This window comes from Mus caroli, chromosome 2 (genome assembly GCF_900094665.2).
Source record: "Mus caroli chromosome 2, CAROLI_EIJ_v1.1, whole genome shotgun sequence".
Classification (NCBI taxonomy): Eukaryota; Metazoa; Chordata; class Mammalia; order Rodentia; family Muridae; genus Mus; species Mus caroli.
Window position 1 is genome coordinate 77,445,001 of NC_034571.1, and position 26,744 is coordinate 77,471,744.

General features: G+C 34.7%; 1 protein-coding gene across 1 annotated transcript in view; it reads left to right on the forward strand.

Annotated features, from left to right (window-relative positions):
* Fsip2 (fibrous sheath interacting protein 2) overlaps positions 1-24,664 on the forward strand; it is a 64,372-nt gene extending 39,708 nt beyond the window's left edge. The window contains exons 17-23 of the mRNA XM_021156571.1: positions 511-10,124; positions 13,482-13,976; positions 15,273-15,364; positions 17,086-17,132; positions 20,783-20,826; positions 23,249-23,318; positions 24,528-24,664. Of these exons, the coding sequence (XP_021012230.1) occupies positions 511-10,124; positions 13,482-13,976; positions 15,273-15,364; positions 17,086-17,132; positions 20,783-20,826; positions 23,249-23,318; positions 24,528-24,664 (10,499 nt within the window). The remainder of the gene's footprint in view (positions 1-510; positions 10,125-13,481; positions 13,977-15,272; positions 15,365-17,085; positions 17,133-20,782; positions 20,827-23,248; positions 23,319-24,527) is intronic.
* The last annotated feature ends 2,080 nt before the right edge of the window (positions 24,665-26,744 follow it).

Consider the following 26,744-nt stretch of genomic DNA (forward strand, 5'->3'; position numbering starts at 1 on the left):
TCTTGTACATTTTGATTTTCTGAAAATAGCTTTAGAAAGGTAAAATAACTGATTATTTTTAAATGTTCATGGTGCATTAAAATGTTGCTAACCTAACTATTAATGCATCGAATCTAGAAGATATTTTCTTTCCGTAGGCTTGCAGATAAGAGGAAGATAAAAAATAGAGAATTTTGGTTGAGCACTCACCATGAATTAATAAGTGTACAAAGTACTTACCCTTGTCTCTGCTGATTCAGTCTATCATCAATCTAACTGGAGTTGATGCACTTGTATTTTGTTCAAAATGATAGTATAACACAAATCTTTACACCTTACAAGTAAATGCAGAATAGCATCACATATTTTGACGTAATATATTTTTAAATAATTATATCACGAGTATGACAGGATGTTGAGAAGTATTTAGGGAAAATCCTATTTCTTTTTAAAATTTTTCCACATTTCCTATAAGCCATACTAAAAATGCTTTCATGATTCTGTTTTTTTTTTCCTTTTTTTTCTTTTTAGTTTCTACTGAGAAGTTTTCTCATGTATCTTCACTCTCAAAAAAAATTGATGATGCAAATCAGCCTCTAATAAGCATTTACAGTAATTCTTCAGTTTGTCAGTTTTGTGAGCATCTCTCAGATGCAGTTATCTGCTACCTATTTTTAAACATTTCTGATGGCATCAAAAAATGCACCAGAGAGAAAGCATGGGAAATCCAAGATGCAATATTTGACAAAAATATCTTAATTCATTCTCAACTGTATAAAACCAGGTCTATTTCTATTGGAGATCTCGCTTTAAGTATTTTCAAAGTTATTGTTGAAGTTCTTTCTAATAGAAACATGATAAATGCTGACAAGGCACATCAGGCTTCCATAAAAGCAAAGTACATGTTCTGTCCAGAAGTGACTTCTTCTGATTTTGATGATATCTTTCAAGATCTCTTAAAAGAAGTGATCTTTGTATTGTCCAAAATATTAGGAATAAATCATTTTGAAAATAATGTAAGAAACAAGTCATATGCCACACTTAAAAATAATTTGCCCATGTTCAACAAAGTCAATACCATAGAAAATCAGATAGGTCCCATGAAGTTGGAATCATCTCCTCCCCTAACTGATCACCTTGCTCAAAAAAATAAATTAAATTACCTGGCACGTAGGTTAAACAGTCTGGTTGGCAGCCTAAGATCTCGTGAATCCAAAGAAGTTGTCAATGAAGTCTTTAATATTGTTTTAGATTTATTTTTACCAGATGAGATCCCTGATGGGGATTTGAGTTCTGGTAAACTAGCAAAAACATTTTCCTCCTCAAATAATCAACCAAGTAATAGAACCCTTGCAAACAATGTAGGGCTTTCCCCTAAATCAATTTTTCTTCTCAATATTGTGTGTGAGAAACTTATTCGAACACTTCTAGAAAAATGCACGGGTGGCACCACAATTTTTGAGGATAGTTCACTTTTTCGTGAAATACCAGAAGAATGTCAACATTTCAAAGTTCTTCCAAGTGTTCAAGGTGGAGGTTTTGATTATCGTAAGGCACCAATGGACTGTGAACAATTTCAAGGAGATTATATGTCAGAGCTGTTGGAAAATCTGGCAGATGTTGACCAAGATTTATTATCATCAGACTGTATACTTAATGTGATTTCCCATAGCTTGGTTAAATCTCTGATGGACAAACTATCTCATGGTTTACAGCAAGCTCCTTTTGAAAACAAATACAGGAACTATAGAACAAGAGAAATGCAGCCTTTCATTACAAAAGCAAAAAGGCAAGAATTAGTAGAACCAGAAGAGACTAAAGGCCATGTAGGGTTCATGAGCTATGACAATAACTTCTTGACCAAGTCCTTAAATAATACCAATGCAACTAGCTTTAAAATGCACACACGATTTGGCAAAAAACATGCAGGAAAATCTATCTCTTCATCATTTCCTGATGGAAAAGAATCAAGGGGAATAAACACAGTATGCTTTCATAAGCTATGTCAAAGAGGTGTAAATGGTGGTGTTTTTTCAGCCACGTTTTTAGAGGAGATAATCTCAGAATTATTTTATAATTTGTCTACATCATTGTGGAAGAAAAATCTAAACATCACTGAAGCCTGGCTAAATGAGATAAATACATTACTTATCAACAATGTAGTGAAAAAGTTAAATGATGCTGAAATTACTGTTCTAAGGTATCCTGAAGAAAGATTATATTTCCCATCAGCCCATAAAGGATGTATTACTAAGATTGTTGATTCCATTTACTATGATGTTTTACAGCAATATGAATTTACAGTAACCTGTGGTGGTAATCTACCCTATGACAATACTCCAGTAGCTGAACGAATTTCTAACAGCATATTATTAGAGGTTATAGACTATCAGCTTCCATCTTGCTTCAAGGGAAAGCTCAGATCAAATCTATATCACACTCTCAATGCTGAAATCATACTGTATAAACTTCATAATAGTCTAAAAAATGTTAACTCTGAACCCATGACTTCAAAAGATTATAGTACCATGTTACCACACTCATTTTTAGAATATGTTATCAGAAGAGTCTTAGCTCAACTTATTTCCTTGCCTATTAAGTCTGCATCTTTAGAAAAAAAGTATTTGTCAAGTTCAGATTTTAATGAAATGTCCAACTGTATAACAAATAAGGTTATGTCAGCCATTTCAAAACATAAAATCTGGTTCACCATCTATGATAATCAATGTCTGCATACAGATAAAAATCTCCAAAAGATGGTAGATTCTGTTTACAGTAATATTTTGCAAATGTCTTCTTCTGTTGATTCAATACAGAAAAATATAATTAGTCGAAGTCCAATTATGATTGACCAAATAGCCAGTTTCATTATCCAGGAGATTATTGAAAACCATCTCCAGCCATTTTTGTGTGGAGAGAGATTACCTTGCCCCAAAACTCCACTGGATGAAGTATCTTACATGGTCAAACAAGTTCTCAGTGAAGTTGTAGAGTCTCACAAGTCCCCGAAGCCATCACCTTTTGGCATTTACCCTGATAAGTTAGTAGGAGAAACTGTCACCAGAGTCTTATCAAAGATTTTTAGTCCTAATACTAGTATTAATGTTGAGCTGGAAAATGTGACCCAAAAAATAGTAAGCTCAGTGCATAAGCATTTAGACAAAGCTAAGATTCCGATTCTATGTGATAAGCAACCATCCTTTCCCTTTAGTAATACAGACATTGTAGATGAACTTGTGACCTCAGTATATAAGAATGTTTTGAAGCAGCATGGACTAGATCCTGACATTGATGAGTCAGTAAATGGTGAAGTTTTTGTGGAAAATATTACCAAATTAATCACAGCTGCTATTTCAGACTACCTTCTTCACCCACTGTTTTCTGGTGATTTGCCACCTGCTTCTTGTTCTAATTCAATGACTGATCATACTGTTTATGATATTCTTGGTGACGTCAATAAATCTAGTAAACCAAACCAGACTTTACCTCTATATAATACATTACTACCATATACATTTTTAGAAGATATGATCAGTGTACTATTATCTAAATTTTTTCCTTCTGCCCCTAAAACTGATTCATACAAAGCAGCTTCAAAAGATAAAGAGGGAGTCAATTTTAATGAAATTGCTTCCAACCTGATCAGTGATATTAGGAGAAAAATTTCCCAACATGAAATTAGATTTTCAAAAGATGAAGAAAAAACCAAGTCCTTTTACTCAGAAAACGATGTTCAGCATCTTGTTGATGCAGTATTCACGAATATTTTAAAAAACTATGGTTCTCCAGAATCAGTGGAACAAAATATCACAAAAAGTAATGATGTCTTTATTGATCAAATAGCAGGTTTTATTATTAAATATATCTGTGAACACCATCTTCAGCCATTTTTGGAAAGAAAGCAATTGTCTACTTCATCATACAAATATTCTGATGAAGACAGGCAGGACTTACTTTATGGTAGTGCTTATTCCTCAACATTTCTGGAAGATGTGATCTCTGGTGTAGTGAGCAAAATATTTCATAGGGTGATTGGCATTGTACAAGTGAACTCAGCAAGAAACTCAGAAAATATCTTGTTTGATAAAGCTGAAAACCTCATATATTGGATAACAGAGGAATTTTCAAAAGCTCAGGTTACCACTATAGAGAATGCTGAAGAACGGTTGAGTTTATCCCCAGTAGAAGGAAATAGACTCCAAAAAATCATTGACACTGTGTACAGCAAAGTTTTAGAAGAATATGAAATGGAAATCATGCCTGATAAAGATTTTCTAAATGATACAAAGGCATTGGCTTCCCAGATAACTGAAATCATTCTGAGTGAAATTTCTTATTTCCAAATTCCACCAGATCTTGTAGCAACTCTTCCTTTACGCTTACATTCCAAACTTAGTCAAGATGTCTTGGTGAACAAAGTCCATCATGACATTAGTAAGTCAAGATTCCGAAGACAGGCTTCAACAATGTACACTACCATGCTCTCCCATGTTCATTTAGAGAAAATAGTTACTCAGCTTATGTCTCAGATAAATCCATCAGATTCCAGTATAGAACATTCTGACACTTATCAATCAGAGTTAAGTAACACAGTCATAAAACTGATTAATGAAATCATGTCAATAATTTCAAAACATGCAATATGTATTGTAAAACATGGAAATGAAAAACAGAGTATGATTTCAGAGAAGGAAATGCAGTCGATGGTCGACTCCATTTATGCTGATCTTTCCCATTCAAATCTGTACCAGTCTCTTACAAAAGATAAAAAGGGCCTAAGTAGCATACCTGTTTCAAAAATTGCAAATTTTATAATAAAGGAGATCTTCAATCATCATCTAGAATCATTCTTATCAGGAGATAAAAGTATTCTTTCAACTTCAGTGGCTCAAACCTGCAAGAAGAAAGCAACAACAAGCACTAAGCAAAGGGAGTTGTCATTCATTGTGAACTCAGCTGTCTTTTTGGAAGAAGTAATCACTGAGCTTTTATGCAAAATTCTTCAGACTTTTATACAGAATTCCTTGAGTATGGAGACCCCAGAGAGAGCAATAGCAGAAATAATGGACATTGTTACAACATTAGTAAAATCAATTGTTTTTGAGTTCACTTCATCCGAGATTTTAGTTGCAGAACATTTGGATGAGAGTCTATGGTTTTCAGAAACATATAAAGAAATGGTTCAAAAAACAGTCAACTCAGTTTATGGAAATATATTTTATGAATATAAATCTCTGACTCAACTACACAGGGCTGTACAATATGACACTTCATGTTTTGGAGGGAAAATGTATCATTTTCTATTGGAAGAAATGTATGATTATCAGGTGCAGTCATTAGTTTCAGGAGAATTAATGCCTTCTCGCTATTCTTCACCTCAATCTGCAAATATCATCAAAAATGTCCTCAATGTCATCTTGAAGGATACCAATGCATTACCATCATGTATTACAGTCCTCCCTTGTTCTCTGATAGAAAATATGATTTACAAGCTTTTAGAAAACATCTTTCCTTCAGATGACACTGAAAATGAACTAAAGAAGGAGGAGAAAGAGGACGCTGGGCCAGATGATGTTGATGAGTTCATGGCTGCAGCTTCAAAGCTGACTGATGAAATTATACAAGAAATTTCTGAACATGAGATCAGGTTTGCCAATGCAGAGGATACAGCCAGTATGATATATGAAACAACTGAGAATTTCATTGACTCTGTATGTAATAATATTTTGAAGAACTCTGAATTCCAAGCAGAAGTACAGAAAGATGCACACAAAAAGGGAGGTTCATTTCTCGGTAAAATAGCTGGTTCAATTATTAAAGAAATCATGGATCATTATTTGCAGTTATTTTTATATGGTGATGGCTCACATTCAAGTAAATTACCTCATTTTGGTGGTGCTTCTGTTGTTGCTAAATCTGGGAAAGAAAAGGCACCATCCTCTCTCTTTTCAGCTGCATTTTTAGAGGATGTAATTGTTGACCTTGCTCACAAATTTTGTTCTTTCTTAACTCTTACTGATGACGCCAGGAAAAAAGATTTGCCAGAGGCAGAAATTGTAAGCTTAGCTATTAAGTTTGCAAACTCTCTCATACGAGATTTTAGGAAAAGTGGAATCAAAGTATTACCACATGCTGAAGAAATATTTTCTTTCCCACCAATTGCGAAGGAGACAATCGATGAGATATCTAATTTTGTCTATGATCAGTTCATAGGGAAATTAGGAGCTGATGGTATTCAGAAGGATGGCACTGGCAACATAGTTATAGAAATGGTTTCTTCTTTGGCACAAAAGGCAATCTCTACATTCAAGATTCAGCCACTATTTTCAGGAGATTGGTGTTCAACTTTCTTCTCATTTCTAGATGCAGAAAATATCTCCCAGAGGGTTCAGCTCCTCCCAAAGGAAACATCAATGCAAATTAGTGGCGCCTTAAAACAGAACCAACTTGCTCTATCTAAAAACACATCAATTAAAAAAGATGACACCCAAGATCCAATACTTAACTCTATAGCTACCATTATGAAAAGTAATATCATCAGTCTTCTATCAGGACCAAGTGCAGGCGTCACAGATGCAAAGAAAGAAGATGAAAGCAAAGTCAAACCTGCCACCCAAGAGACCACCTCACCACCTACATCTCCACCTGCCACCATGAAAAGCCAAGGTAGTCAGGTGCAACAGTCAGTGACGTCTCCACCCACTACCATGAAAGGCAGAGGTGCTCAGGTGCAAGAGTCAGCAACATCTCCACCCACCACCATGGAAAGCAGAGGTGCTCAGGTGCAAGAGTCAGCAATGTCTCCACCCATCACCAAGGAAAGCAGAGGTGCTCAGGTGCAACAGTCAGCAATGTCTCCACCCACCAGCATGAAAGACAGAGGTGCTCAGGTGCAAGAGTCAGCAACATCTCCACCCACCACCATGGAAAGCAGAGGTGCTCAGGTGCAACAGTCAGCAATGTCTCCACCCACCACCATGAAAAGGAGAAGTGCTCAGGTGCAACATTTGAGCAGCAAATATAAAGGTAATGAAACTGGGAAGGAGAACTTAGTACTAGTCAATGAGCAGGGGCAGATTCTTGAAATCTTCACCCACTTTGCAGTTGCTAAGGCTGTGGAAAGCAGTCCTGAGAAGGAGGTACTTAGATCAGATTTGAAAATACAAAATGAAAAGAAGCTTGATGTCATTAAAAGTTCAGTAAAAACAGATGATAGGCCCATGAGTAAGGATAAAGAGACCATGACAGAAAAAACTGTACTAATACCCCAACATCCAGTCAAAGAAGAGAGGAAACAGTCTGTAGTGAAAACTGATATAGAGGAAGAATCATACTCAGAAAATGAATGTGTTGAAAATGTCATTGAAAATATTTATGACAATGTTTTCATAGTATCTTCTCAAGAGCCATTGGATTTTTCCAGACCAATATACAGCAGAAGCCTCACAAGTGATAAAGCATTGGTTATCCTTAAAGATTCTGCACAGCTTGTTCCAGCAAAGGATTTATCCTCATCAGTTCACAGAGACATCACTGCTAAAGAGAAAGCAAGTAAAGAAACAGAAACTAAAATAAGAAGAGACGGGAGTGAGAGCAAAAGGTCAAAAGAGATGAAAAGTAAGTCTAGTATGACAGACCATCCTAAGTCATCAGAAAGTAAATCTAAAATTGTTCCTGCCAAGTTTCTAGAAGATGTGATCGCTGAACTGGCGAACAAACTAGTATTTACATTTATCTCTGATAAAACTACAAATACAAATGATCAAAAGCCAGGTGAACTTTATGACACAGCTATGAGACTTGTCGATTCAATGACAAAAGAGCTTTCAGATGCAGAAATTAAGGTATTTAGGCCAGATAAAGAAAAGGAAGTACTCTCGGAAGCAGCCAAAGAATCAGCTCATACAGCACCTCCTCCTGAGGTTAAAGAAACAGCTATAAAAGAGCCATCATCCAGCACAAATATTAAAAACGAGGAGCAAATGTCAGATGTGCAGAAAACACCCGAACAGTCCTTTTCTGACAAGTTGCCTGCCTTAGAGAAAATACCATCAATTGAGAAATCAATAGTCAATAAAATTGTTCACACTTGTGTTTGCAACGTTTTCAAGGAGTGTAAATCCCAAGAGTCTATTTGTGAGAACATCAACAGTAATGGGGAGAATTTAGCAAAAAGGCTAACTAGCACAGTGATAAATGAAATTTTTCAGCATCAGCTTAACTTGATATTTTCTGATGAGGTACCAGCTTCAGCATGTATGCCTCTGGAATCAAAAGATGTTGAGAAAAAGGTCCAAAATGTGGTGCAAACAGTCAGTAAAGAATGTCAGACCGCATCTCCCTATACCGTAAAGTTGCCTTACAAATTTTTAGAGGATGTGACTTCTGGTCTTCTAGCAAAAGTCTTTTCAAAACTATCCAATGTCAAAACAAAACTAACTCCAGAAAATGTGTTGACACAACTCGACTTCCTTCAATCAAATTTAGTAAAAACGATTGCAGCAGAGATTTCCAAAAATGAAGATTTGATTATACAGTATGTAGAATCCTTGCATCCAAATGATGATGAAATCATTCAACTGGTGGTTCAGACAATTTATAATAATCTTTTGCCACAGTTTGGATCACAGGAAATCTTACAAAAATGTATAATTAGTGGATGCAAACTTCTTTCAAAAACCATAGTTGACTTAGTTCTACGAGAAGTGACTGGCAACCAGTTGCAGAACTATTTTGGTGGTGAATTGACTCCAAATCAGTGTGCAGAAGTTGACAATGTTGTTGAAAATATCCTCACCAATGTTGTCTTAACTACTCCATCACAGCCATCAGGTCCTCGTAAACTATCTTATAACATAATAGAAACAATTGCTGTGAAGTTCTTATCAAAACTTTTATCTGTGTTTCCAAAAGGCCATCCAGAAAGAACTAAATCTCAAGAAACTGAAATGCAAAAAATAACCTCAAAAATATTACATTCAATGCAGGAATTTATCTCCAAAAGTAAAATCAAAGTTGTACAACCTGCGAAGGAATCAGAAGCTGTGCCTTCAGCTGACAAGGCAGCTATTGAAAAAGTAGTTAATTCTGTTTATACAAACCTTCTGAAAAACTGCGGCTCCCCTACAACTGTAGTTGAAGATTTAATGGGGAAGAGTGATATCATTTCTGACATAATAGGTTTTTCAATGGTAAAGGAGATTTCCAATTCTGAATTTCAATCTCAAGCAGAGGAAGAACTTTCTGGTTCAGAGTTAGCCCTAGAAGCAGTCAAGATTATGGAAAAGGTGGTGAAAATTATTGATGAACTTAAGTCGCAGGAAAAACCTGCATCCATAACAGATGTAATGTTAGACTCCAGAGTTTTAGAGGAAGCTTTGGCCTTGTTCTTGGCTAAACTAGTAAAGACACCTGGTCCCGCTAGCAAAGACACAACCAGTTTAACAAAGCCTGAGTTAAATAAGATCGCATCTCAGTTGACAAAATCTGTAACAGCTGAAATTTCCAAAAGTAACATTAGTCTTGTGGATTCAAATCATGAAGAGCAATCTTTAGATCCAGAAAATATTGAAGTGATTTCTCAGGTTGTTGAGTCTGTCTACAGTAATGTTGTAAAACAATCTGGAACTGAGAGTGAACTCTATGATCTAAAAGGTACAAAGAAGGCCTTCCCTAAGAAGGTAGCTAGCTTAATTGTTGATGGAGTTTCCAGTGTTCCATCGTGTAGAGTTATCACAGAGAGCTCTTACACTGCCGCACTTGGAGATTTAGACACAAACAGAATCATTGAAAAGGCACAAAAGCATGCTGCAGTAATGAACTCTGACTCAGACAAAGACTCCAAAAAGGAACTAGAAGATGAACTTCCAGTTAGAATAGTCCCACATGTCAGGAATAAACCATTAAGAATAGATCCAAATATCGTCTCAGACCACTTAGCAGTTATTTCTATGAAAACTCAGCCTCTGGAGACACTTAAGATGGACTGTTTAAAGAGAACTGGATGTAGCATAGCAGAGCTGAGAAGAAATTCCATACGTGGCATAGGCCCCTCTTCCACAGATGTGTCTGAAATGGGATCGAGACAAAAAGAGAGACGCATCTCACTGGATAGGACTGGACGACTAGATGTGAAACCTTTAGAGGTAAGATTCGAAACCCTTAGAGGTAAGAATCACAGCAATGGGAGAGACGGGCAAATAGCAAGCCAGTTCTTTGATTTCCACCCTCTCTTAGATACATGGAAAGCCATGCTTGTTATTTTGCCAGCTGAACAGGGAGTTAGCTACATCAACTCATTTCTACAATCATGATTTTCAAGGACTTGCCATATCCATATTTCACAGGAAAGGCCTAATGCTAGTTTTTTTTTTCATGAGATCACGTACTAAAACTAGTCTTTGAAGCACAGAAATACACATATCCTTATTAACACAGGACTGACACAAATATAATTTAATTGGGCATTTATAAGAACATGTGTATAAAGGCATAACAGAACTCTTTTAACATATGCCTGCCCCCAACTTCCCCTAGATACTCCACACCTTCCTACCCACCCTATACCCTATGGGTATAGAAATATTTCATGAGAAACCATTTTATTGGAGTAATAGTAACTGGCCTCTCCCTAAGCTAATGCTGTATCTAGTCTTAGGCCACTTGAGCAGTGTCAGGTATCACTTCTATTTCATTTGATTGGGGTTTGCATCCAATCAAAAAGTATGTAGCTACTGTCATAAACTTTGTACCACTATTACAAGAGTATATCTTGAAGTCAGGTCACTGTGGTAGGTTTCAGGTTTGATAGCTGGATGATACTGAAAGCTACATTTCTCCTTCTGTAGCATGCAAAATAACTTCCTACCTCATGACAGTTAATCAATAGACATGAGACTTCTATTTAGGCACCACCTCTATTTCTTTATATTTGAGAACATGCGTTTGTGGTATGTAGAGCAATAGTAATTTACTGTCAGGTTATGGAGGGTAGCCAATAGACTTATCAATAAGTTGTGATGTTTGGAGGGCTCTATAAGATCATCAACTCAATAAAATGTAACCCCTTCCTGGCATAGGGGTTCTCTTAAAACTCTTCACATTTAACATGTGAGTTTTTGAAAGTTGTGTGTTTTCATTAAGGATGTAATCTGTGCCATGTCACTAACCCAAATATAAAACTTCAGAATATAAACACTTCAATTTTTTCCAATATGATTCTGAAAATCTCTGAGTTAAATTTTAATGCTTAATAATTTACTGGTTATTAGATAATTAGCTAATTAATTAACTAATAAGTTAATTAGTTAAAACTTCATTAACTAATAAGTTAATTAGTGATTGATTGATTGATTGATTGATTGATTGATAGTTGAGTTAAAGACCAGGCCACTATTTAGCCCTTGTCAACCTGGAACTCACATTCCCTTTTAGACAGAATTATAACTCAATTAAATAAAATGTAAAGTCTTGGGAAGCTCCTGAGGATCATAAGATTCACAGATCCTCCTCTGAGTTATTTCAGCAGTAACAACTACTAGAAAGTGGGAAGCTGCCTAGATATTGTACATGGAGCTCAGAGGGCACAATTGGAGTGAGCCACCATCCATGCTGGGTTAGGATTTATACTAATAAAGCTGTCTTTGGGTACTGCCCCCTTCTGTATCCTCACCAAATCTCACTACACTCTCACTCATATTCTTGTAAGTAGCCCCAAATAAAATCACTGCTTTCAGTGAAACTAGTAAGCTAGAGTTGGATATAATTGTGATTGTCCTTTGTTTGTTTGTATTATATTTTGTAGTCTATCCCTGTGTGCTCTCTAAGATGAACAAATATTTGTTCATGTATCCCCAAAAAAAATTTACCCAAGGGTCCTCTAGCTCCCTCTAGCTACCATACCTCTGCCTCTTGGTGGTAAAATTGCAGGTGTGTGCTTTCTGTTTTCTAACTGAAATGCTAAAATTATTGTGCACTGGTACTCCTGTAGTCTCAGTTTTTCATTTTTAAAGAACATGATAGTTTTTTTTAAGAACATATGATAGTCCCTTCAAATTTGAAATTTCCTCTCCTTTCTGAGTTCTCTCATTGCTATATTAGCATGTATTGTGTGTGGTTTTCATTTATATATAAGCAATCCCCTGAGAGTAAGCTTTGTGTGAACATCCTATAGAATAATATTACTAAAATTATCTATTAAATCATCCATAACAATTTCTTTTCTTGGTTCTCAACTTTATTTAGGTCACATATGAGCCACAGAAAACAGTGATTTTAAACAAACAAATACCACTTTTCTTTTTTGAGGGAAGAAAATTCCATTTGATACTACTACTACAACTACTAATAGTGGCAGCAACAATAATAATAAACAACCAGAAAGCAAAGCACAGAAATCTCATGTGCCACACTGAGTATAATCAGGTCTTTTTTCAACAAAGAGACAGACAAAAACAAAACAAAACAAAACAAAAAACAAAAAAAAAACAGTAAGGAAGGTGAAATACTTTAGGCTCTTGGCTTTGCCTCATGGCTCAACATTCTGCTTAGAGATGCTATACTTTTCAACTAATGAGACACGTCAAAACCACTCTCAGTAGCAAATCCCCAACACATATTACATATATTTGGATCTTCTAACCTTACTAATTTTTTACATATAATAAAGATGCTTTAATTATTTAAAGAGTTGCTTCTAAATAGTTCATTTCTATGGAAGATACATTTAAGACATTATGACTTGAAAATATAGCTTGGAAAGTTGCAAAGAAAGATTGAGTCAAACAATAATTACAATTAGTTAATAATAAAATGTTAGTTAATAATTAGAAGTAATTACTGTGCTATAGCCAAAGGCTACAGAAATAAAGAGATCTGGTTATTGAATTATAGTTACCATTTCTTGGATGTATCTATAATAATAAAAATTATAAAAGAACATTTGAGTGGCATATGAGAAAGAAATTAAGACTACATATGTTTTTGCAAAAGACAAAGAATGAAACTATGAAGTAAAAAAATTAGTATAAAGATCACAATTCCAATGTGCCATTGCTTTTATGAGTAGAATTAGGTATACTTATAAAATCTTGACATTTCTTTAATAAAACAATGTCTAGGTTTTTATAGAGTTCCTTATTGACTTCATAAAAATACAAGTAGTTCTACAACAATTTTAAAGAGAAATGACAAAAATAAAAAACAGTAAGTTCATTTTAAAATAAAATATAAAGCTTAAGCCATTCTATTAAACTGAATGTTTGTGAATAAATTATGATAGATTTATATGATAACACTGTAAAAATAATGACATACAAGCAAATATTGCATATGATTTTTATCTATATTATTCTTTTAAAATAGTTAAAATACACTAGAAATGGTATTTGAAGATATATTTTAGATTAAAGTTAGAAATCATAAATAAGAATTATGATACAAAGTAATATCAGGAAAGTGACTAATATATTTTTTTTTAATATTTATTGTACTTTCAATTCTAGGCTGTTGGCAGAAATTCATTTCAAAATGTAAGAAGACCTGATATCACCAGAGTAGAGCTTTTGAAAGATATTAATAACAAAACAGATCTGATCATTCGTCTAGTAGCTCATGATATTGGTCGTAAAGAGTCAGATAGTAGCTTAAGTGAGGACATGGTTTCTGATGAGGACGAGGTTGTCCTAGGAGAAGTTGTTGGAGACCAGTGCTTAAGAAAAATATCTGGAGGTCGTGTTCAACAAGTAAGGAAATCTGCAGAAAGCCACATTGCTTCTTCCAAGACAGCAACAAGCACAAGCAACCTGAAAAAGTTCTTAGCCCTGAGCAAATGTTGTCAGCCCACATCTGGCGAAAATATTGAAAGTATTGAAGAAACTGGCATTCAGATAATGGACCCTAACAAGGCATACGTGAAAAGAGCTGCTGCCGAGCTTGACATGCCTTCTTGCAAAAGCTTGGCAGAAGAAACAACTTCTAGGGACAAGTTACAATATAAGGTGGGTAGCATGCATAACTCCCAGCAGCTGGTAAGGCAGGACAACCTCAATCATTCTGTTACTAGGATGCCACTTGGTTACACAGCAAAGTATCCTAAAGTAGAATCATTATCTACATAAGCCTGTGGATATACAGTATAGGTTAGATAATTAACAGAACATGAAACTCAATTAAGTATTTGATAGAAAGAAACCTAGAACAACTAGCTGAGGGAAAATGGAAACAGCTTATTGGAAATTCAACCTTATTAATTTATTAATTAAACAATACATTCTATGTAGTATTGGGGCTGTAAATATTTGTTTGACATCCGTACACAGCTTCATGTCAATAAGAAGAATCCAGATGGGCTGGCTAAGTTATAAAGAAAGTTATAAATGATCTGTGGAAAGTCAGATTGCTGCACAGCATCTGTTGAGACCTGGTCCAAATCCACACCACTGGAAACAAATAACAATAATACCATTGTTGAAAGAAAACCTTTACCTGGGTTTTAATTCCTATTTTCACTTAATAGTTACATTACCTTTCTAAGTCTTACAAGGAAAATGCTTTTCTTACCTAGTTTCCAAGATTCTAACTAAATGTAACAGATTATTGAAAGTATTTTTAATATCCATTAAACTTCTTAATCATGATGGGGTACAGTCTATGTTACTGCATCCAAGCTGCCAAATTATGATAAGAAATTCAATGATGCCTTTGGTTTCACCCTGTCCAAAAGTCTGAACTAATCATATTTTTGGAAATCATAGGATGTGGGATTTCCTAGTGAGACAATTGCCTTAATTAAACATCCTAACAGAGCTTTTGTACTTTTGTGTTTAGACTAACAGAAAAACTGCAGTAAACCACAGAAAATAAACACATGTAATTTCAGCCAAATCAGAAGCACATGGTTTCCCAACAAATAGATCAGAGTATGTGTTAAAATGTCTGATCAAACAAGCTTATGAAATGTCTAGAGTTCCATCTTTGCTCTTTTATTTAATGCAGTAAACTGTAATTAAAATATTTTAAGGTATAAACATTGAATTTTACATTCTTCAACATCTGTACTATGTTCATGTTTAAACTGTGTTCAAAACCAAGTGTCATAATTTAGAATGTCTTCACAGAACCATTTCAAAAACTTATACTACTACAAAAACTTATTTTAAATTTTAAAGAATATTTTGAATACTCTCTAAAACTTTGTTTTTATTAAAGTGTTTATTGGAATGCAAAAATGCCAATGAGGGAGAAAGTACATATTGAGTTCTGTTGTTTGTAATACCTGATTTATAATATTACAGAAAGAAGAAATCCTTGCTACTGAACCAACACATTACTTCATACACAGAATTATGAGTACATCATCATACAACCAAGAAGACCTCATTTCTGGGTATATAAAATTTAATGCAGTGCAAATATAGCAGCAGGAAATGAAAGCAGGGCTTATGGCAGGAAGGGGACTGCTTAGTAAACCTGAGGTTGACTAAGTGTTGAGCATAAAAACCTTCTCACTTCTGATTGACTTGACTCCACTATAAGTCTTACGTTTCCTCTTACCTTGATGCTATACTTCTAGTTAGTCTCTATATATTCATTTCAACACTTGCAACCCTGTATATAAATGTATTTGATCAGATATTTGCTGATATACTAGGGTATTGTTTTTTAGAGCTGTTATTAAAACCTTGAAGGATATTGATAGGTCAATAAGAGAAAGTGTACTGTCAGCACAGAAAAATTCATGCTCACTTTTGTTAGTAATCTAAAGGTTATAGTATATAGCTCTGACTTACAAGAAGAGTCTGAAGTAGACATGGTAAAAGGTTTAATTGAAGCACTCAGATTAATATTAAAAATACAAATAGCTGTATTAACCCACAAAAGTGAAAATATAAACTGTTAAACAGAATAAGAAATATACTGTGTTCTGACAAAAAATGGTTAATTCAAAATCAGAATAAAAGAATCAATACAAAGAATGGTAAATAGTTACAAATTGCACACATATATACATTTTTATATATTCTACATATTTACATATATATGTGTCAATATTCAAATCACTCCCCATATCTCAAAAATCAAACAGAACAGTAGAAAATGCAAAATATTTGAGTATTACAATCCTATAAGGTAATATAGAAAAAGCAGAGGAGACATACTCCACATCAGTACTCACTAAGGACAGCACATAAAGGAAACACACATCACTAATCACTGAGGAAACACAAATCAAAATCTCAGAAGATACCACTTTGAACTGATGATAATAGCTGACGAGAAAGGGGGGATAAGAGAGTAGAGAAAGGGAAAGAAAGAAAATAAGGACTAGGAATGCAAAGAAACCAAAACATTTGTGTAATGACTAAAATTATAAAATTGTGAAATCATTGAGAAAAGCAGTATGGAGCTTTTCTAAATAAGTTAACATAGAATTATCAGGTGACCAAGAAATTCTGAGTATATTCTTCAAAGAACTGAAAGCAGGCACTGCAACAGGTATTTGTGAACCTGTGTCAATAAGAGCCTGATTTACAACCTACAATGGAGAACAACCTGCAATGTTCATCAGTGGATGAATTCATGAGCCGACTGTATTAGGTATTCTTTAGAATATTATCTATTATTTAAAGAAAATCCTCACATGCTATGATATTCATGAACATGGATGACTTTGAAGTAATTAGCACAAATCACAAAATGATGTATATGATTAAGACTCTACTTGTACTATTCGAAATCCTGAAGACATAAAGTAAAATAGTGATTTCCTGGAGGATAAAACAAACAATAAAAATGGGTGTTAGTGTTTAAGTTCAGAACATGGTCAAGGGGTGAAAGATAGTGATGTTGGGACAGTCATGTAAATGTTCCTAATGACATGAAACAGTACATTGCAACTTTCTAAGATGTCCAGTTTTCTGTATACTTAATCACATATTTAAAATTGGGAAAATCAATTTATAAATTATTCTCCTTCCAATTTGAATTTTAGCAACATACTATCTGTGGTTTGCTTCCATATGAAGAATGGCAGATTGTTGTTAACCAGTAGCTTCTTCATTTGTTAAATACACACATTAAAAAATTGTTCCTTTTATTTTATTTTAGTGAAGCAGAAGAATTTCTACCAGATGCAAAGGCTAATGCATTTGAAGGTTGGATATATTTTTTTTTAACTTTTAAGAACTGATGAACAAGAAACGTCGTTGATTATTTTGATAACTTAATTATTTCCTGGTAGGAAAATATTAGTTATCCACCTTGAAAGTGATAGTACTTTATTTTTTCATTAGGTTTGGCTACTTTTAGGAAGTGATTGCTATCAATTCAACCATCTGTTAAAACAAGATTAATACTTTGTCTTATATGAATTTGGTATGAAGTGTATAAATTTATACTGACCATCTTCCTGTAAGAAGAGAAGCATGTATATATTGCTAACTTATATCTAGGCTATAACTGGATTAAATTTTCTCCTTGAAAACTTATGCTTCCTTTGTATCAGAGCTTACCCCAACTAAGATTCAAAAGGCCTTTTAAAGACCAACTAGATTTGATTGCATTCAAATCTGGCTAGCATGAACTGTTTTGGGTTTCTTTTACTATCATCTTTTATGAACTGCTAACCATATCTTTAGGATGCTTAAGTCCAATATTTGTTCAGAACTTAAGAGATAACTCTGATTACATGATAACAAAATATACAAGAGGTATAGGGGACAGTTTTACTACAGCATGGCCTTGAAGTTCAAGCTACAAGCTTATCCCAACTATTGCTCTGCAACCTATTCAAGAAACAACTTCTCTCAAGTTGGATACAGAAATCATTTTCACTGTTTTTAATGATGATCCTGTCTGAACACCATTATCATACAAAAATTTGTAGATATGATAGTCACCTGCGGTGAGATTCCTGAGTTATGGATCATAGATTATAAGATCCAACATGGAACTGCTTAGCTCTGTTCTTTGTTTTCATTCTGTCGTATAAAACAATTGTCTAAGAGTCCAACTGAGGCCCATTCCCTGTGGTTAAATTTTGTGTCTTATTTTGTTTTGTCTTATTTTGATACTTAGATTATTTATATTTTTTATATTCTTCAGTGATATTGTTGCTGACCAAGTCATTTCTTCATTCATTCACCTGAAGATTCATCAAGCAGTTCTTTCTTTGTAATTTTGTTATAATATTCCATGTGTGAACAGTATTGACCAAGTCTGTTCTTATGGAATTTAAATGTTAACTCTAGGTGAAGAGTCCAATGATGATAAGATAAGATAAATCCGGAGGTTGAAAGGTTCTTCCCACTTTACTACTGACATAATTTCAAAATATTCCAATGGTTACAAGATTCTGCAGTAGCTCATACTAGCCCAATTACCTTTCTCACCGCTTCTTCCATTTCTCTTGTGGCTTCCTCTACTAAAGCAAACTCTACTTCCCTTTTCCCTTGCTCTCCATCAATCCTACAGAGACTCTCTCTTGCCAAGACTTCTGCAGTATTCTTTCCCCTTAGTCTGCCTTATCCCTTCCTCTCTTCAGACTTTTCCCACTCAGCTTTCCCAGTGCAATCTCTTCTGATCACAGCACCAGAAAATGAAACTCATTGCCTTCTTTGGCATTACCTAGGCCACATCTTTGCTTTCTTTTTCTCCCATGCAGTTGTCTAAAGAGCGTTTATGTTAATTATTTGATCTTGACTGCTTTATATCAAATGCAAACTTACTGAATTGGTTTCCATTGAAGCCTAAAACAGCATATTAGCATAAAGAAATTAAAAACACTGAGTAATACAAGATATGGATGAAGCTAAAGGAATGGGGAAGAATGTAAAAAAAGTTTGAGTTATGAGATTAAAGTATCCATTAGACAGTTAAGCTTAGATAACTTGAGCAACTGGACATTTCAGGATAAATTTCAATGGAGAGGTCAGGCTGAACATAATTATTCCTAGTTTCATACAGTATAAAGCAAAATTTCCAGTGTGAATCACTGAACTGCTTAAATAAATAGAACTTTTATATACTCCCTTAATCAAAACAGCTTCTTAGATGATTCTGGGAGTCCAATGACTGCATCGTATAGATACATACACTGATGTTTACAATTGTGGTTCATCTATGAAACCCAACTATTTTTAATCATCTCAAAGCAAAACTCAGTTCAGTTGTGTACTTTGTAAAGCAGAATCAAATTCTTTGGGAAGCATAAACTTACCAATTTTTCAGATATCTCAATCATTCTTATTTACCTGAAATATTGCCTTTACTCCTTTTGTTAGAATCTCTATTGCTCCCAAAGGGTTATTTATTTTTTACTTGTGATGGCTTTTGATGACTTCATATGTCTAGAGTATATAGTACTTGAATGTGCTGTATTTCCGTCTTCCCTCATGTCAAAGTCAGAAAAGTTAGATTTACTTCTTCACCAAGTTCTAAGCAACAATGCTAAGACTCAATACAAGTTCGTTGCTGGCAGATTACTTGCCTCACTGGCACTGTGTCTCGCAGACACTGCTTGCAAAGTTATTTCTAGTTCCCTGTGTTTCAGTGATGTGCTGCTCTCTCTTGGAACTTTTTGAACTCCGTGTGATGCCTTTGGATTTTCTTTTCATTTTTGAGTATTAACTCAAAGATTCCACATTTTAAAACATTGTCACTATCTTTATTTCAGTTTTGTGTGTGTTCTTTTTGATACAAGATCTTACTATGTAGTTTTGGCTACACTGAAAATTGCTAGGGAGTCCAGGCTAAACTTGAACTCACAAAGATTAGACCCTCTCTGCTGAGATTAAAAGTGTGTGCCAGTATGCCTAGCTCATTTGAACTTCTGTAATTAAATAAATATAAAGCATGTTAAAGTTGGAAGGCCTCTTAAGATTTATCATGATACCCATGGAGGGAGTTACAAAGTTTGGAGCTGAGACAGAAGGAAGGAACATCTAGAAACTGCCCCACCCAGGAATCCATCCCATAAACAGCCACCAAACCCAGACACTATTGCATATGCCAGCAAGATTTTGCTGACAGGACCCTGATATAGCTGTCTCTTGTGAGGCTATGCCAGTGCCTGGCAAATACAAAAGTGGATGCTCACAGTCATCTATTGGATGGAATACAGGGAGGAGCTAGAGAAAGTACCCAACGAGCTGAAGGGGTCTGCAACCCTATAGGAGGAACAGCAATATGAACTAATCAATACCCCAGAGCATGTGTCTCTAGCTGCATATGTAGCAGAAGATGGCCTAGTCGGCCATCATTGGGAAGAGAGGCCCCTGGTCTTGAGAAGATTATATGTCCCAGTACAGGGGAAAGCCAGGGCCAGAAAGCAGGAGTGGGTGGGTTGGGGAGTACGGCGGGGGCGGGGGGCAGATGTTATAGGGGACTTTTGGGATAGCATTTGAAATGTAAATGAAGAAAATATCTAATAAAAAAAGATTTATCATGAAAGTAATCTCTCTTTTAGAGGTTTAAAAAAAGGTGGCACTGGGTTTGAGTAACTTTGAATAAATGTGTAGCAACTGAAGTACAGAGCTTGTCTCTCCTGATGCATAACAATCATCTTTCATAATTTCCAACTAGAAGACAAATAAATACAAGTTCTACATTCTAAGGTTCTCATTTGTGTCAAATTTGTTCCAATTGTATGTCCACTAAGAATATTAGTAACTCTATATGCCTACATTATGTGATTTAAAGTGAAAAGATTGTATTTTATTAACAAATATATGTATGTGTATATTTATGTATATATGTATTATTTTTGTATATTTGTAAGAAGAATATTTTTTTCTGCCCTTTACAGAAAGTTGTCAGGAACCACAAGAAGGAAACTCAAACAGTCTTGAGGTAAATAGTTTTTCAATATCCTCTAATTTCTGTACTCTGGGGTCCAATTGTTAAATATCTCAGTTTTCATATTCTATCAGATACTGAGTGGCATTATTAAGGAACGTCAGAAAACTTTGCCCTATTCACAATTGCTTCACACTAGATCTCCCCATCCAAATAAGAACTGTCCTTAATAACATAAAAATTCTTTATGAAAGTTTCTAGCCTTGGAGTTGAATCAGAATTCACTGGTTTTGACAGTAAGCCACTGAGTCTCAGCACCTAACTTCAGTTCCATTAATAGATCATTCTGTTTCTGAAGAAAAGCCTAAACATGACGGTTACTTGATTTTGTCTATTTTGTCTAGGACTAAGGGTCCAGTGATGATGTGGCTGGTATAAACAGGACACACAGGGTAATTTCAAAGATGGGCAAGAGGGTGATGAATGCCTGGCTCCATCATGTCTCTGTGTTCTTTACAAATTGACTTTACATGCAGCTAACTCCTAAATGGTGTGGGCTGAGGAATTCTCCTGTTCCTCAACCCTTTTAATTTAATAGATCCAGCTGTATCTTCTCTTTGTTTTGTTCTTTTTCACAGTGTCTACTTGGTTTATTTAATTCAGCTTTGTAATTTCCCCAACATCCATTAATAGAGAATAACAAATTCACCAGTGACTCAGCAGTTTTCTGGTATTACAACATAGTACAGTTTCAGACCCAATTCATTGACTCCTCTATAACACTAAAGAAACTAGTTGTTTCTATACTCAAACTAATCTTTATTTGTGGACATAAGCATCTATTTAACAATCTCCAAATGCATTTAATTCATACCTTGTAGAAAATAAAATCATATGTCAATGGAAGAAGGGCCAAGAAATTCTAGTTTGGGAGTCATTATCATTCTTTGGATGTTAATAATTCCTAACTAGTCTATGCCCTTCTGCTCTTGTACTTTCTCCTTGTTTAATACCTTGCCCATACCGAAACTGTGGCTAAAATTGTTACTCAGTGGATTTCTAAATAAAGTTGCATAAGCTCCCTTCATAGTTGATTATACCTAAAAACTGTCGACAATACTCAGAATCTGAAATTAACTAGTAGACATTTAGGCTGGGAAACCAAAGAAAAGATAGGACAAAGTTTGCTTAGAAGGCCTTGATACTTAAACTTATGGGCAGCCGGAATGTGCTGTTCTCGGCTGCCCTCCTTGCTTTGAGAAGGATTGGTCATGATGATAAGGTGCCATTTCAATTTCTGAATGAAGTTTAGAGGTCTGGTGGGGTGGGAACATCCTCGTGGAGACAGGTGTTGGAAGGAGGAGGTATGGGATATAGAACAGTCAGAGGATGGACCGGAAAGGGAATAAAATCTGGAGTGTATAATTAATTAATTAATTTTTAAAACAAAAGAAAGAGAAAACTTTCTGAATTACATTTAAAGAATGAAAAGCAAAGACAATTAATTAAGTCAGTCTACACATGTATAATGACAGATAGCATAGTCTGAGAAAATGGGTGTACCTTAATAATGATAAAGCAGGGGATAGAATAAAACATAAAATAGGAAAAAAAAAAAGAAATGTATTGTTTCTTACCAGAGAAAGTAAAGTTCCAAGCTGGTCTAAAGTGTGGGGTGGACCTATTGGTTTCATTTTGTTTCTGTGCTCTGTTTATTGTCTTGGAAAAGTAGAGGTGGATGCAATCCTAAGGACTATGAAACATAACATAGAAGGAGACCAGAGCCCTAGGACATTTTAACCAGCTGATTAAAGTCCAGAGGTTCTGTTATGAGTCAAAGGCTGAGGGAAATTATGTATACAAGCTTAAGAAAAGCAGTACTTACATGTCTGTCTAAAGTTTCTCTTAAGTACTTGAAATTACATTGAGAAAAGATTTTGAGAACTTAAATTTGACAGTGGCTACACCTTGCCTTTTAGGGACAGTTAACTGCTCTTTTATTCAAAGAAATGACACAAGTCTTCAGAATAAAGCCAGTATCTGGCATGCTCCTGGCAATGCTAAACAAGTGCCTTTATCACTTCAGAATGCATAAATTGCTAAACTCTCCACCAAGAAACCTGAGAGTTGTGAAGTGAGCATTTTGGCTTCTCCCTTATCATTTTATCTTTTCTCAGAAACATGTTTGCAATTTATTACAATGAATTCAAAGGAGGCAATAAATGAGCAGTTAATACTTCCCAACCTTTGGTTGTCATGAGGTTTATCGCCAAGTTCAAAATTCATCACAAGGACAAATGCTAAGAACTATAACTGGAAACATCCACTTTCCTGAGTCTCAGATGGGTCATATTTGATGGAGTAAAAACAGATTTCACTTGTATGAAATTATGCAATGTCGATACATCTTTAGACATTTCTTGGTATATGTAATCTTTCCTGTCCAAAGACTAAGAATATCAATGTGTTTTCGCAGTTTGTCACTATCTATGAAGGATCAAAACATATAGCCGGTAGTACACGTCTTTCAAAGGAACATGTTTCAGGTATGAAATGCTCTAAACTTTTAACCATCAATGAATTAAAGCACTTATTAATATTATTGTGAATCAGAAAAAAATTTATTGGTCTTTATTAGTACCCTTTTTCTTGTTTATTATTAATATGTGACTAAAACAATATCCATACCATTTGTATAAAATCCTATAGGTTATTACATAAATTATCTTCTAACTTTGGACACCAAGAGACAAACAGGTGGTGTTTGTTAGGCCATACCTCTTCACATATTATGAAAGAATAGATTAAAAATAACTGAGGAGAAAATCTATAATGAGTTCTTGAAAGTTATACAGCTGCTGTGCTGCAAAGAGCCCTGTGATTTTCTTTTTAGGGGGAAGGTGGCTACAGTTGTTCAGCAGCAACACAGTTCACATGAACATATTACTTCCAAGACAGGTGGATGATGTAGTAAAGATGTAGTAAGTGGCCCAGTGGAGCTAGCATGATGCATTGGCTACTGAAATATGCTAGATTCTTAGCAGCTTTCTCAGAGCTTACTTTTTAAATGAGAAATTAAACATGGATATAGAAGGATTCCAAACTTTTGAAATTTATATATAGTGCAGTTAGTAAAATATTATGTTATCCATCATAAGTTGATATATTTTCTTCCAGACTCAGATTATTAATAGCTGACACAGAAAACTAAATCTGAATACTGACATTTTCATTTTCTATGCAGTGTATCTTACAAGGCAAAGAAATATACCTATATAATTTCAAAAGGAAATGTTCACAAAATAGGAGAGAAATTAAAGCACTTTAGTATATTTCTGCTTTTACTTAAGAACTATAAACTAGAACCCACATAAAGAGCATTGAGATGCATCTCAGTGTCCAGCTCATTAGGTATTTTCAAATAGTTTTCAGGAGGTATAAGAGGTGGACTTCACAGACCTACCAAGAGATGCCTCAGGATACTACACCCTGAGAGACAAAAATAATTGCACTGTATTGCCTGCTTACAATCATTTTACCTGTATAATCCTAGGACACAGTCTTTGATCTCACTAAAGTTAATCAGCCAATGAAGACACTGCTTTGCACAATTCCTTCAGGAGACCATAGGAAACCCAATGAAAACATATCAGCTGTGCTTTATCTTTCACAGATTATTTTACAAATGCCAACCTCTGAATTCTAAATCACTGTTCTTGTAACGTAACTGCTTTTACTAATATCTTTTCCCACAGAAATGCCCAGGAGCAGTATTTCCAAGCAAGGGTCTAGAGTGCTGGCAAAGGTATCTTCAACTCTATCAAAGGTGTTCTCCCGATCGAGCGGCAGTATTCCTAAGTCCTCCTCACCACCTCACCAGGATAAGCGATGAAGCTTTTCCACTTGATAAAATTGTGATTCTCTATAAAATAAAATGATATTTAAAGTAGAACATATCATCCAATTATTATAGTAAATGGGTTGTTCCTGTTTAACTCTTAGAAGATGTATCTTTACAATGTTTAGCATGTAGATGACAAAACTAATATGAATGATACAACACAATTATGCAAAAGACTGCTCCCTGTCTAAGGCACCTTCAGATAGTTCATGTCTCAACTACTTGTACAGTTCCATCCCCTATGACGTGTTATTTGCAAACTGCTATCTTTATCACTGGAAAGTTAAAAAAGAAACTAAGATAATGCCCTACCTAGGTTTCTGTTGGGATAAACACCATAACCAAAAAACAACTTGGGACAGGAAATAATTATTTATTACAGCTTATAAACTCTCAGGTAGCAGTCCATCATAGAAGGAAGTTAGGGACAGGAACCAGGAGATAGAAACTGCAACAGATCCAAGAAGGAACGATTCTCACTGACTCAATCCTTGTGGCTTACTTAACCTATTTTCTTATCAAGACAGGGACAACGTGCCTATTAGTACTACTGTGCACAGTGATGCACTGGGTCCATCCATACCAAATATCAATCAAGACTTCCCTTCTTAACTAACTTTCCCTCTCCTCAGTTATGTCTAGGTTTGTGTTGAGTTAACATAAACATACTGACACAGTGTTGAGTTAATATAAACTTACTAACACAGGAAGTAAAAGTATTTAGATGTAAAATATATTGATAATAATAATATTATTATTCATTAATAATAAGTAAAAGAAGGAATTTGGAGAAAAAATATATAATGAGGAGACTGTATACAAGAATTGGGTAAGTCCTGCAATCAATTAAAGGCAAATCGCTTGGCATTCCTCTGAGGAATTTTCTTAGTCAGATTATTTCAGCAGGAAGAACCACTCTAAAATGTTGGTAGCCCAAACAAAAGATAGCAGGAAGCTTTGGTTTTGCCTGCTTGTCATTACTTACTCTTGCTGGCAAGTTCATCTGTCTCTTCCCAGCTACTGCTCTGTTTGTTCTTTGATGTTAGGGCTCAGCTCCAGGCTTCCAATGTGGAATAAAGACATGGGTTTCTCCTGGAATATTCTGATAATTTTTGGAGGATCTTTTCACCAATAATCATTAAAGAAGTAGATTGGTGTTTTGAAGTATCTTTGCTGAATATGGTGTAATAAAATATGAAGTAACCGATAACAAGAAGTACTCTGGTAAATCCACAAATCCATGGAAAGTAAACAAAATTCTCTTCAACAATGACTGAATGAAAGAGGAAATAAAATGTATGTTAAAGGTGGTTTGAGAAAAATTAAAATGAAAACATGGTAAATCAGACCCAGTTGAGTTAAAAGAGAGCTAAAGGGGAATTTTACACAGATAAGTGTCACCAATTTGAAAATGTAGAAAAAGCCAAGAAAAGCGTAATTTATCTCTCAATGATTCAGAAAACTAAGTACAAATTAATCCCAAAATTATCATAAAGAAAGAAATATAGATATCATATCAGAAATAATTCATATAGATAACAAAAGTCAGCAAATCAAAAGTTTCTTTGAAAAAATAAACTCCTAGCTAACACAAGAAATAAGACACAAATGAAGTAAGAGAATTAGAACAGATGTCTCAGAAGCAAAAAACAATAATGAGCTATTATGAACAATGCTGTTTAACAGATTGGAAGAAAGAGGTACATTAACCTATCAAATAAGAATCAAAATGAAGTTGAAAGTATAGACAAATAACAAATGAATTTAAATGAAAAAAATCGCATAAAAAGCCCATGTTCATAGATGTAGCCTGCCAGTATTCAAAGAATATTCAGTAGCAATTATCCCTAAACATTTCTAAAATATAAAAATATAAACACCTCCATGCTTACCTTATGAGGCTATTGTAATTCTGTGAAATAGAGTCACAATGAGACAGTTATTAGTCTTCTATTTAAAATTTACAGTCTAACTATAAAGAATTAACTTTATTAACAGACAAGTGGTAGATATATATTATTGTATTAAAGTTTAGATTGATAATATAAATTTTGAGCAGGGGAGGGGAGGG